General features: G+C 31.6%; 1 protein-coding gene and 1 pseudogene across 2 annotated transcripts; both read right to left on the bottom strand.

The window, feature by feature from the left end:
- Nucleotides 1–4747: 4747 nt before the first annotated feature.
- On the bottom strand, nucleotides 4748–8516 carry LOC102578248 (serine carboxypeptidase-like 17). Of its 2 annotated transcripts, XM_015312258.1 has the most exons (14): nucleotides 8490–8516; nucleotides 8166–8368; nucleotides 7503–7749; nucleotides 7306–7428; nucleotides 7094–7196; nucleotides 6951–6988; nucleotides 6730–6828; nucleotides 6386–6472; nucleotides 6177–6308; nucleotides 5748–5819; nucleotides 5541–5662; nucleotides 5352–5465; nucleotides 5202–5247; nucleotides 4748–5100 (listed from the first exon to the last, which is right to left on the bottom strand). In XM_015312258.1, exons 2-14 carry the CDS (start codon nucleotides 8330–8332, stop codon nucleotides 5017–5019), a joined length of 1434 nt encoding a protein of 477 aa, XP_015167744.1. In that variant the 5' UTR covers nucleotides 8333–8368; nucleotides 8490–8516; the 3' UTR covers nucleotides 4748–5016. The 2 variants fall into 2 exon arrangements, with proteins under 2 accessions (XP_015167744.1, XP_015167768.1); XM_015312282.1 differs by having other exon boundaries at nucleotides 8166–8497.
- Nucleotides 8517–9636: 1120 nt separating this feature from the next.
- LOC107057739 (serine carboxypeptidase-like 11) lies at nucleotides 9637–12946 on the bottom strand (annotated as a pseudogene).
- Between the last annotated feature and the right edge of the window lie 986 nt (nucleotides 12947–13932).

The raw sequence follows: 13932 nt of genomic DNA on the forward strand, positions 1-13932 counted from the left end.
TTTTCGTTATCTAAATTGAGTTTGTCTATTTTATTGCAATAACATTTTAAAATTAAAATTTAGATATCATAAAATTATATGAAAAATATTAAAAATTATAATTATTTGCATAATAATATGGTTAAAACTATATTTAAAAATATCAATCAATATTCATGTAATTTGGCTCTCGAAATAAATCTAACTTATCTAACATAGTGACCATTAACTGCTATAATTAATATTGGCATTTAGAGGGCATATGGTCTCGTTAAGAGTCATTTATTATATTATTGCAATCAAATTATTGCCTCTTCCCATGAACTAACTCAAAAGAAATCACTCCTTGTATCTAATAAAAAAAAGATACATCTAAAAATATTAATGAATATTTGTGTAGTTTGACTCTTGAAGATAAACATGATAAGTATTTTGGAACGAAAGAAATATACGCAATAAACAAATAAACCTTTTTTAAAGTGGTAATACATAAAACCTTAATTTACTCTTAAATTGTTTCTTTTTTCATGTGATCAAGGTTATGGGTGAACATAGTGTCGCGATATCATATTTAACCGAATAAATTTTTTTCATGTGGGGCATAACTTTATGTGTGAATTTATTAAAATTATAGTAATAAAAATCAAATAGATTGAGTTTATAATTTATAAATATAATAAATTCAATACTAATTTTTTTTATAATTACATAAAACTTAAATTTTGAAATCCACCTCGCAAAATTATATACTCCTACTACAAATAATGCAAAGTCATTTAAGTGTCCCAACGAACATACTCCTAAATTAGTACATCAAATAAAGCCACATCCATCAAAATTTGTTAATACTGTACAAAATTTGGTTGTATTCACTTTAATTTCATCAATTATTTTCCTTGGTGAGCTTTAAATGAACACAATAATTGTTTTTCAAGAATAGTTAATTTATTTTAACTATTTTTCAGAAAAAAAAAAGAGTTTAAATATTTTAAATTTCTTATTATTCCTTTCTTGATTCGGTTTGATTTAATTTGTTTGATCTAGTTATAGATCAATCAATTTCTTTCTGGTGGGAAACATCAATATTTTTTACAAAGGTTGAACTAATATTTATTTCTTTAATTAATCAAAATATTATAATTAAATAAAGAAAATGAAAGGTGGCCAACCTATACTACTTCTAAGTAACGCATTTCATCGTATTTGATAATGTTGGCCACACCATCCACTATTTCATTATAATTCATAATTTAAAAAATCAAGTAGGGTATTTTCAAAAATTATTTTAATCATTTCAAAAAATAAATAATGATACCTCTTACAACATACTATATTATAGTCTATATATATATGCTTCGTGTACCTTTTCTTCTATATTTTAATCATTCCAATTATACTTATGACATACTTTATTGTGAGACATGAGTGCATGCATCAAATATCTTCTTTAATTCCTTGCATCATCATCATTATTATTATTATTATTATTATTATTATCAATATTAATAATAAATAAATGAATAAATGAAAATACTCAACACTTTCCTCTATATTCACCATTATGTTATTTTAATTTGTGAAGTTATGTTATTGAGTGAAACGTTTAAAAGAGAAAACGATGATAATTTAGCTAAATAATCTCATATTAAGGATTTTAAATTATTTCTTGAAGTTTGTGTAACAACATTATAGATTAAACTTAGAACTACTAATAACTCGTTGATAAATAAATATAATCACACGAGAGTCCAATTCAAGAGGAATACACTATGTCTGCATTTATACATAGTTCGCCTAAATTTGTTAACACAATAACATAATGCGATAGCTAATTTTAATTTTTTATTTTATTTTTTAAAAAATAAAATATATATATATACTACAAAAGTCAATTTTTTTTAAGAATGTCAATGATACCTAAATGTTGGCAGAAGAAGACCTTTTCCTTTGCTTCTTTTGACTTCAATATTGATGGAGACACACACTTCCTAAATCAATGCCTGATGTACCTGCACTAATTATGAAAACACTATACAAAATATTGGAGAATAATCATTTATGTAATATGTAGAAAGTTTAAAAAAATGTTTTTAGAATATATATCTTTTTCAGAAAGAAAAAAAAATAACAAAAGGGAACAAATTAATAGAATTTTCCAACTCAATACTAATTTATTTAGTGTAATTTGTGCAACATTTGAGACTTTTTTTCCCCCCAATAAATGGATTGATAATTTTTTTTAATAGAATAGTGGTGATTAAATTAGCTTCTCATTGACAAGGTTATTACTAATATTAACCAGATTGATTATTGATACATCTATTAAAGTATTTATCACCTAAGTAGATGAAAAATGAAACTTAATATTAACCAGATTAATTATTGATACATCTATTACAATGTTATTGGTATATATATAAGCTCATTTGGAATTGATTTAATATTAAAATGGCATCGGAATTAAATTGCTAAAAAAAGTTTATATGGTTTGCATCCGACATGATAAACTTATGTCAAAAGAACTTAAATTTAACTTAAAAGATAATAGACTCAGCAAAGTATGGTTGATGTGATTTCAATGTCTCACAATTAAGAAACTTAATTTATTGTTATAACCTGAATTTTTTATTACAATGTGAGCTTGATATCAAGGACGGACCATCTTAGGTGAAGGGTGTCTGGTATACATCCTTCACCAGAAAATTATATGGTGTACAAAGGTTAAATATTAGTTATTGCCATGGCTTGATATACTATGATTGATAAATCAATGTTGGAATGCCTTGATGATATTATTATAAAATTATAAATGATGGTTGGCAATCACCATATTAGATCATTATTATTTTTTCTATTATGCGACATATATATATATATATATATAGAAAGAACATTATAGAAATTTGATTGAAAATAAATATATACCTACTGAACTCATATGCAATCAGATAACAAATTATGCTTGAGAAATATAACAAGTATTTTGAGTTGGGTACATTAAAAATGATTTCCTTACCAAGAAGATATATTTGAATAATGTGTTTATCATATCCAGAGAAAGAGTAGATATACTTTGGCAGAAATTATCGGTGAACATCTAAAATTGACAGGATTTTTCACTTAGACATCTCAAGTGAGCCTTTTACATTTTAAACACATGTAGTAGGCTCCTGTTGTGTTGTAAATATTGAAAACATCCTTAAATTCGGCGCAAATTATTAGTTTCATCCCCGAACTATTGAGAGTCTTTAAAACACCCCTTTACTTGAGTAACTGAACGTAAATACACCCCCGATCTTACAACATGAATGAAATACACTCCTAAATTATCGTTAAGTTTAAGGGTGTTTTCAATACTTTTCTCAACTTTTTATTAAGAGTTTCATGCTCCTACAAGAGTTTAATTTGAGACTACTTACTATGTCATGTGACAAATCGAGGGTGAATCTAAGTTTAGTTAGTCAAGTAGAAAGGTGTTTTAAGACCGTTAATAATTAAAGGACGAAACTGATAATTTACGTTAAGTTCAGAGATATTCTCAAATACTTCTTACTTTAAACAACTTTCTACATATTCATTTATAAAAGATGAACATATACTTGGCATGGTCTATTTGTATGTGGTATACATCATGAGCAAGAAATCAATAATGGCAAGTGCAATAAAGGTAGCTCCTCATGAGCCAAGACAAAGAGAGTGATGATATATATGTCACAGAAGTGGAGGGCCCCTTCTTCTTCTAAAAAAATATGGAGCGGTAGTAAGAGGTGGAGCCAAAATTAGGAAGTTTGAAATTTTACTAAGCCATTAATTAATTTTGTTAAGGGGTTTACATATATATATATTTTATTTAATTTTCTAATATAAATTCAGAATCTACGAAAAAGCTACCGAGTTCGTCCAAACTCACGAACCTCACTTAGCTCCACCTTTGAACAGTACACCTTTTTTAAGCAGTAAATGACATGGTGAAAAAGTAAAAGCATGCACAGACTGAAATTAAGAATATATAAGAAAACAAATATTTTCTGCCACTTAGCACATGCACAATTAAAAAAAAAATTGCTTTCTTCTTACTTTGTTAGGAATAAATAACTAAGTATGTGTATAAAACATAAAATAGTGGGCAAAAAGTGGGTTGTCCTATCAATTAATTTCCCCTAATTTTGACAAACAATAAGAAGAAGTTCATTTAAAGTCTATGGACTAATTAATTATATATACTGATCAGTAGGTGGTTTGATTGTACACTTGCTTAGATAAAGGTTTTGTAATGGTTCCATAAATTCAATAATATCAATGAAATGCTTGTTTTTAATGCAATTTTATACTATATATAGTCGACCGCTAAAATAATAGTCAATGAATATATATTTAATGTTCATCAGGAAGTAATTTCTAGTATATTTGTGTTTATCGAGTTCACAAAACTCACTAAAAGTGAAAGCGGTACCTATCCGAGATAACATTAGAAATTAAAAGTTGTAACATGAGAAATTTCTTCCCCATAACTTTGCAGACAAACGCATGTGGTCAATTATACTATTCCCCTGAAAAATAAATAAATTATACTATTCCAAATATTCACCATGTAAGGTTGAAATTGGAGATGATTGATAATTAAAGTATACATTGTCTTCATTGTAGCAGATAATGTGAAATTTAATAAACATGTACTCCCTAGTTAGTATTTATTTTGTTTACTTTTTCTAGGGGAATACAAGAGCACGTGAATGAAATATCTACATAGAATGTGCAAAGATTTAGAGGTCTGCAGAACAATAAAATAGTACTTATACTGATAACATAGAAATTTGTCTGTATTACAGATTGAATAAGTTATGCAAGCGCATTATTGTATAAATTAAGGCCTCTTATTAAAATTTGGCTTTCAGAAACTAGTAATATTATGGACCTGCTCTTGTTCAACCAAGAAACTGTCTTCATGTTCGCGTATTAGCAAACTTTTTAACACTTGTATCCAAACACGTAATTACTTATCAGTTTCGACATTTGATATTTATCAGCTACTTTTGATCAGAGAGGCTGATAAGATAACCATCTTCTCAGCATGGCTAGACATTCAACAGGCTTGTACTCTGGAGCTGTATGTCCTCCTCCCTGCACAACAGTTCAACAACAACAACAAAAAATGTTAACTTGCTAAAGAAACAGGAGAAAATGAATCAAGTTAATACAAGTGAAGTCAAATAGTTGCTTTCCTTCACTGTGGCAAATGTCATTTTATTTGAATATGTTCTTGTATACCTGCATGTTTTAGTACAATGAAACACAAAGAGAAGACGAGAAAAGATCAGGTGAAGGCATGTTTCAAACACGATCAACGAACATTCATTAAGTTTTGAACTTACCCTGCAACTTGACTATCAACAATCCATGGTCGCCAATCATCAACAATAGAGCAGTTAAGAGATCTTATCCAAGCTTTGGTTGATATATAAGGGATCATCATGTCATGATCACCACTGTTTCACATAGAGAATTATATTTATGGAACAAATTTCATAACTTTAAGACACAAGATCTTATAATCACTCTACCTGTATATTAAGGACCTATAGCCTTTGACACTGAGATTTGCATGATATGGAATGCTGCTATGTACTATCTTTTGGAAATGCAAATCATCCTCAGCGCATCGCTTCCATTTTCCAATACTACCCTGCATGGGATAAAATTCATGTTTCTTTAATATTGCTTCCAAACTTTAGATTTCTCATTTTATGAAGAAAAAAAACGATACATACTCTTCGAACATGGAGGGCCTCTCTTACTTTGTCATCATCAGCCCAATGGTAAGAGAGCTTTTCCCAGTCAAACTAGCATGACAAAAAAAGAAATATGTAAAAGTATGAAGTTTTTGTATGCACACAATGAAGTGCATAGATCATAATAGATATCCATTTTTCCTTATTCCAGCTACGGTTAGCATTGGAAAGAGGGGGAAAACTTACGCGTGCTCTCTGTTTACATCAAGTTGATCAATGGAAGTTTTGTATAGTGTATATAAGCTTTTATCAGTTAACTATACTTAAGTGATCTGTATGCTCACTTTCATCTGTAACTCTTAACTGATATGGTTAAGATACCAATTTTTTTTTAGAACAACGAGAGGGGTAGGTATTTTCACCAAAGAGTGGATGACTTTCAAGAGAATAGGAACCAGTTATTCTTACTCGACATCTTAGTCGTCCAGCATATAGCATCTCATCTAGAGACCTTCTTTCGCCAAACCATTTTTGTGGCCTCAGTGAACCAAACTCACAGTTGGGCTCCAAAATTTGCCCAGGTTCTAGTCCTTCCACCATCTATAAAAGTCACAGCATACTATTATCAAGCTTAGTCGAAAAAACAACCATAAGATGGAGGCAGCACAGACACGAACCTGATCATAAGTCTGACGATCATTCAAACATTGTGTGTTGCTAAGATGTAAATCAAAATACTCTCCTTTACAATTTCTCTTCAAGGACTAGTACAAGAGCAATAAGCCATTCAATCAGTGTAATGTGTGAAGCAAATGCTTATAAAAAAACTTTTTTACATTATCATGTCATTTACAAGAAAATTACATGTAATGAATTACTCATAATAAGTTGAATTAGTAACCTGAAAAATAAGGCAAGTAACCTATTGTAACATGTTGAATTGCATTTACAGTGTGTTTTATTACGTTGTTAGTGTATAAAAGTTGAATAAAAAAAAGGTTTCTATTTAGATAATGCAAACCTCGAAAAGTTCATCAGAAATAAGTCCCATTCCATGAGCATATGGGATCCTGTAGTTGAATTCACCTTGAAATGTCGATGGATTTCCCAGAAAATATCCCTGAAACCATTTGAAGGATACAAAATGTTAAGAGCACCTATAGCTATATTCTTTCATCAGTTTATAGATATAAAACAAAAGAACTCATTATGTAAAAACGTAACAAAAAAGAAAAGACGAACCTTAAGATTAATAAAAGGCTCAAGTCCCTTTTCATTTCCTGCATTACCACATCATCGCAAATGGTGAATGATTAGACAAGGGGAGAACAAGCAAATGACGTTCTTGGGGGGAAAACAAAGGTGCACTTCATTTGAATTCCTACCATTTGCTATGAGTTGAGAAATGATTGGTACGGATATTCCAGAATAGGAGTCCCCAGCCATATAAAACGGATTTCTTAAGAATTCTGGGTGATCATTGAACCACTGAAAAGAAATGGATGAATTAAGTGTAACGGCAAAGCCATTTGAACATGGAAATTTGATTCCATAATTTGTTGGACATGAAAAGTATGATGTGCAGGGATTTAATTACCTTCTGAAGAAACTGATATGCATGATCACTAGCTTGTAGATCATCGGATTGGTGAGCCGCTGAAGTTCTTGCATAGGAAAAACCAGTACCAACTGGAAGATCTAAGAATATAAAGCTTGCAATCTGATTAAACAACATTTTAGTTAGTCTGCAAGTTTATGAATATCCCAATATTAGTGACTGACAGATATGTTCACCTTTGTCCATGTATGGGGATTCAAGACCAGTGAAGGGAAGCTACCATTATATTCTGCTGGCTTAAAAGCACCGTACTCGACAGGCTGAAATGTTATTGGACCTATCTCAAAGAGAAGGCCAGATAAAGCAGAGCAGCCAGGGCCTCCAGTTAGCCATAGAATAAGAGGGTCTGATTTTGGATTAGACTCAGACTTAATGAAGTAGTAGAATAGTTGCACATCATTTGAATCACCCACTCCTATGTACCTGAAAACACCACCCTATACTTAATATTGAATGCTGAACTTCAGTATTTGTACATACTTGTTTAGCTACGAGTGTTTTCACTTTTGTGAAATATTGAAATACTGGTTCGAATAGGTATTTTACACACGAAATTTCACTCTCCTCCGAGAGCATTCCGCCAGTTTTTGGCGGCTTTGACTTTACGCCCAGTCATTCCAACGAAACCCCCCACCCCAGATTACTGCTGACACGGAGTTAGCTGGGGATTCTTCTTTTGAGTCCTGCCATGATTGTGCACTCAACGAAAGAGCGAAAAACTGATTTTCACTAACAAATCATCAAATTTCACAAATACGACTACCAACTTCCACAAACTTTTTAAAAACTACAACAAAAACAAGACTAAACATCAAAGAAGTACTAACTTTTACACTTACCCAGTTTCAAGTTCAAAAGGAAGTGGCCCTTGGAATCCTGGAAGAAACTTAACAGGTGAACCTGCAGCCTCAACACACACTGGAAAATGAAGTACTTCTGCAAGAAGAAGAAGCAGAACTGAAAACAGATTGCAGCAAAGCATAAGACTTCTCTTTCCTTCGGCCATTGCTTTTTGTCATAGAGAGCTTTCTTCACAAACTCTCTGAAAATATATAATAATGAGTCAACATTAAATATGAGAGACAAAACCAATAAAATAGAAAAAATATTCTGACTTCTTGTCCTCATGGCTCCAGGCCATGCTTATGCACACTGTAACTTACAAATTGTACTAATTAAATATGCAAATGGAGTTCATTTTTTTTTTTCCAACAATTCTGGTATATTTTTCTACAAGTCAACTTCCCATATGAATCTGAATGAACTCTTCTGCTGAGTTAATATCTCAGATGGTCACTCAACTTTGAATAGTTCACTTAGAAAGTCACTCAACTTTGAGTTATTTACTTAGAAAAGTCACTCAATTTTATTTTATAACTCAAAAATCATTCAACTATTAATGTTTCACTTAAAAGGTCACCCAACTTTTTATATTTCACTTAGAAAGTCACTCAATTAATTTAAATAATTTTTTCATTAAATTTTATTTTAAACTATTTTTAAAGAAATAATAAAATATCTATTTTAATTATCTTATTGATTCGCTCCAATTATTTAATTGTAATTTTTCTGAAAAAACGTACAGTAGCAAAGAAGGGTTGGAATTGATAAGAAGTAAGAAAAAAAACGGACAGTAGCAATTTTCTACTGTTTTTTTTTAAGAAAAGGTAAAAACAAAAACTATATTAGTATATTTCAACAAAATTCAATAAAATAATTTAAATAAGCATTTTTTTATTTTTGTAAAATAGTTCAATTATTTTTTGTACTTTTACAAAATTTAATGAAAAATTATTTAAATTGATTGAGTGACTTTCTAAGTGAAATACAAATAGTTGAGTGACTTTCTAAGTGAAACACTAATAATTGAGTGATTTTTGAATTATAAAACAAAGTTGAGTGAATTTACTTGATGTTTGGATTCAGCAAAAGTGTCTCCATATAACATAACAAACAGATTGTTTTTTTTTTACTATCCCCTAAATCACTATTATCTTCTTCTTTTCTTTTTTCTTTTGGGATGGGAGATGGTGAATCTGCTCATTATGTACAAGAAATTCTTTTTGAGAACAGAAGGGATTTGACCTTGAACTCCTGTGGAATGCTTTGAGATTTTCTAATGCCGGGGCTTCCGTTATTCTTATCAGTTCTGTGTATTGTGTGTATACATATAGTTTGGTGTTGAGATACGAGAGAGAGAATCGTGAATGGGGTGCGAGATTGATTAAATAATATATACTAATATTTTTTTATGAGAAATTATGTAATCCATATCTCTGAGAGAACTTGAATGAAACTTGGCCAAGGAAAGAAAGTTAATTTGGTGCCTTGCTCAATAAACTCAGAACATTGTGGACAACAAATAGATCTCAGCCATTTTGGCCAACACTTTTTTTCTAAATACATAACTTAATTATAGAATGAATTTCAATATTGGATGCTTGCTTCGCAAAGGGGTTGAAATGTGTTCCTCAATTAATCACAAAGGCTGATAAGATAACCATCTCCTTAGCATGGCTAGACATTCAACAGGCTTGTACTCTGGAGCTGTATGTCCTCCTCCCTGCACAACAGTTCAACAACAACAACAAAAATGTTAACTTGCTAAAGAAACAGGAGAGAATTAAACAAGTTAACACAAGTCAAATAGTTGCTTTCCTTCACTGTGGCAAATGTCATTTTATTTGAATATGTCCTTGTATACCTGCATGTTTGAGTACAACGGAATGAAAAAAAGGAAGACAAGAAAAATTCAGGTTGAGGCATGTTTCAAACATAAATCGAAGAACATTCATTTAGTTTTGAACTTACCCGGCAACTTGACCATCAACAATCCATGGTCGCCAATCATCAACAATAGAGTAGTTAAGAGATCTTATCCAAGCTTCGGTTGATGTGTAAGGGATCATCGTGTCATGATCTCCACTGTTTTATGAAATAAGTATGGTAAGTTAAGTAAATTCATACAGAGAGTCTATTATTTATGCAACAGATTTACGATATAATTACTCAACCTGTATATTAAGGACCTATAGCCTTTGACACTGAGATTTGCATGATATGGAATGCTGTTTCCTATTATCTTTTGGTAAGGCAAAGCATCCCCAGCACATCGCTTCCATTTACCAATACTGCCCTGCATGGGATAAGATTTCTAGTTAGAGACCAACTCTTGGAGCTAACGTGGGATCCGCTGAAGGACCTACTAGTTTAGGTAAATATCTAATGCATTCCAACTTTAATCTGTGTTGCTCCTAAAACTTTAGAATTCTTCTTTTATGAAAAAATGAAAAAGCAAAACATACTCTTTGAACATGGAGGGCCTCTCTAACTTTGTCATCATCAGCCCAATGGTAAGAGATCTTTTCCCAGTCAAACTAACATGACAAAAAAACGAAAGGAGGTAAAATATGAATTTCCCTAAAGAGTGGATGATTGTCAAGGGATAAGAACCGGTTATTCTTACTCGACATCTCAGTCGTCCAAGATATAGCATTTCATCAAGAGACCTTCTTTGGCCTATCCATTTTTGTGGCCTTGGTGAAGCAAACTCACACTTGGGCTCCAAAATGTGCGCATTGGTAATTCCACCAAGCATCTATAAAAATCATACAACTTATATCAAGTTTAGTCAAATAAACCAAGCAACAAGATGGAAGCAGCACAAGAGAAATGAATTAATAGACACAAACCTGATCATAAGTCTGCCTATCATTCCAACATTGTGTGTTCCTAGGATGTATATCGAAATACTCTCCTTTACAGTTTCTCTTCAGGGACTGTTCAAGAGTAGTAATCCATTTAATCAGTGTAATATGAAGAAAATGCTTAGAAAGATTTTTTTTACACTATCATGTTACTTAGAAAGATAATTATATCTACACATAATAAGTTGAATTAGCAACCTAAAAACAATAAAACATTTTAACTTTTCCAACATGTTGAATTGAATTTACAGTGTAAAATTTGTATTACATTGTCAGTGTATATAAGTGAAATAAAAAAGGTTTCTATTAAACAATGCAAACCTCAAAAAGTTCATCAGAAATTAGACCCACTCCATGAGCATATGAGATCCTGTAATTGTATTCACCATGAAATGTAGCCGGATTTCCCAGTAAATATCCCTGAAACCATTTGAAGGATGCAAAATATTAAGAGCACCTATATCTATCCTTTCATGATGTTCATGGAGTCTCTAACTATGTAATGACCTATATCCTAATACAAAACAAAAGAACTCATTCCGTACAAGAAGGTTAACAAAAACGAAAGACAAACCTTAAGATCAATAAATGGCTCAAGTCCCTTCTCATTTCCTGCATTACCACATCACATCATCAGAATAGTGAATGATCAACCAATGGGACAATAAGCAAATAATTGTTCTTGGAGGAAAACAACAATGCACTTCATTATAAAATCCTACCATTTGCTATGAGTTGAGAAATGATTGGTATGCTTATTCCCGAATAGGAGTCCCCAGCCACATAAAATGGATTTCTTAAGAATTATGGGTGATCATTGAACCACTGAAAGGAAATGGATGAATTAAATTAAATGTCAAAAGTCATTTGAAGATAGAAATTGGATTTCAGAATCTGTGTCACACAAAAGTTTGAAATTAGAGATCTAATTACCTTGCGTAGAAATTGATATGCATGATCACTAGCTTGTAGATCATCTGATTGACGAGCCTCAGAAGTTCTTGCATAGGAAAATCCAGTACCAACTGGAAGATCTAAAAATATAAAGCTTACCACCTGATTAAACAAAATTTCAGTTAGTCCGCAAGCTAATGAATATCCCAAGATTAGCAACTGATAGATATGTTCACCTTTGTCCATGTATGAGGATTCAAGACCAGTGAGGGGAAGCTACCATTATATTCCGCTGGCTCAAACGTTATTGGACCTATCTCTAAGAGAAGGCCAGATATAGAAGAGCAGCCAGGGCCTCCAATTAGCCATAAAATAAGAGGGTCTGATTTTGGATTAGACTCAGACTTAATGAAATAGTAGAATAGTTGAACATCATCTGAATCACCCACTCCTATGTACCTGAAAATAACATCTTTAGTATTCAATGCTGAACTTCAGTATTTGCACATATATACTTGTAGTGATTTCACTTTAAGCGAAATATTCAAATACTGGTTCAAATGTAACTCTGTCTGTGCATGGCTTCTTCTTCGAATCTTCACGCACTAAAAAAAAAAGAGAAATACTGATTTTCACTAACAAATCACAAATCCTACTACCAACTTCCACAAACTTTATTTAACTTAAAAATTCAAACTCACCCTTTTTCATATTTCATCTTAAACTTATTTGAGTAGCTACAGACAAAGATAATTCCTTACTGCATCCAATTTAGTATAAATGTTATATACTTCGAGAAACAAAAACAAGACTAAACATAAAAAAGAGTAGCTTTTACACTTACCCAGTTTCAAGTTCTAAAGGAAGTGGCCCTTGGAATCCTGGAAGAAACTTAACAGGTGCACCAGCAGCCTCAACACACTCTGGAAAATGTATTACTTCTGCAACAACAACAAGAAGAACTGAAAACAGATTGCAGCAATGCACAAGATTATTTTGCTTTCTTTTGACCATTGTTTTTCTTCTTTCTGCACAAACTCTCTGGGAATATAAAATATAGAGTCAACAATCAACATTAGATAATGAGCAATAAAATATCTATCTTCTTGTCTTCATGGGCCCATGCAATTCTGGTAATGAGAATTTGAATTAGTGCCGGCAAAATGAGCCATATTTTGGTAACTTATCCATATTTTAATAGGTTGGGTGAGTGATTTTTTAGGGAAAAATTATGCGTATTACCAAAGATATATTAGTTAATTACTTAACATAGCTATAGTTTGCCTTAATTACAATTCGCGATCTACTTTTAGCTATAATTACGCAGTTCAACTTCTTGGTTTTGTATAATTCGCACGTTTGTATAATTCGGAATTTGTATAATATAATTTGTATAACTATTTACACTTCTGATGTTTGTATTTGGTATAAATTTGTTATTTTGAGTTTATACAAAAATAACTGAATTATACAAATGTACCCGCGAATTATACAAACCTGCGAATCATACAAATCCGCGAATTATACAAACAAGACAACTTAAATTGTAGCTACAACCCGAAAATATGCAAACTATAGCTATGGAGCATAATTAAGTGTCACAACCCGAGTCTACACCTTGGACGTGGCCGGCACTCGAAGACCATTCCGGGTCCCCAAGTGAACCCTCATCCTGGCTGACTACAAGCAGAAGACTAACTCAAGCATGCATAAGCTTAAAAACTGAATAAAATTCATGCCCTCAACTTTACAAATCTTTAATTTAAGAAAAACTCCGAATAAAATAAATAATATATTCAACTCGTCATAAATAGGCAACTTAAGTCTTTAAAACATTTAACAAAATAAAATGAATAATACAGATTTCTCAACTATACTGACTATCTATGAAGCCTCTAACTGATAAAGATGGAAGTCGGGACAAAGACCCACGACATCCTAACTAAACTGAAAAGTAAATGAAATCCTCCGGAAACAAGGAGGCTCACCATAGCTAACTCGAACT

This window comes from Solanum tuberosum, unplaced genomic scaffold (assembly GCF_000226075.1).
Source record: "Solanum tuberosum cultivar DM 1-3 516 R44 unplaced genomic scaffold, SolTub_3.0 scf00002, whole genome shotgun sequence".
In the NCBI taxonomy this organism is placed as follows: Eukaryota; Viridiplantae; Streptophyta; class Magnoliopsida; order Solanales; family Solanaceae; genus Solanum; species Solanum tuberosum.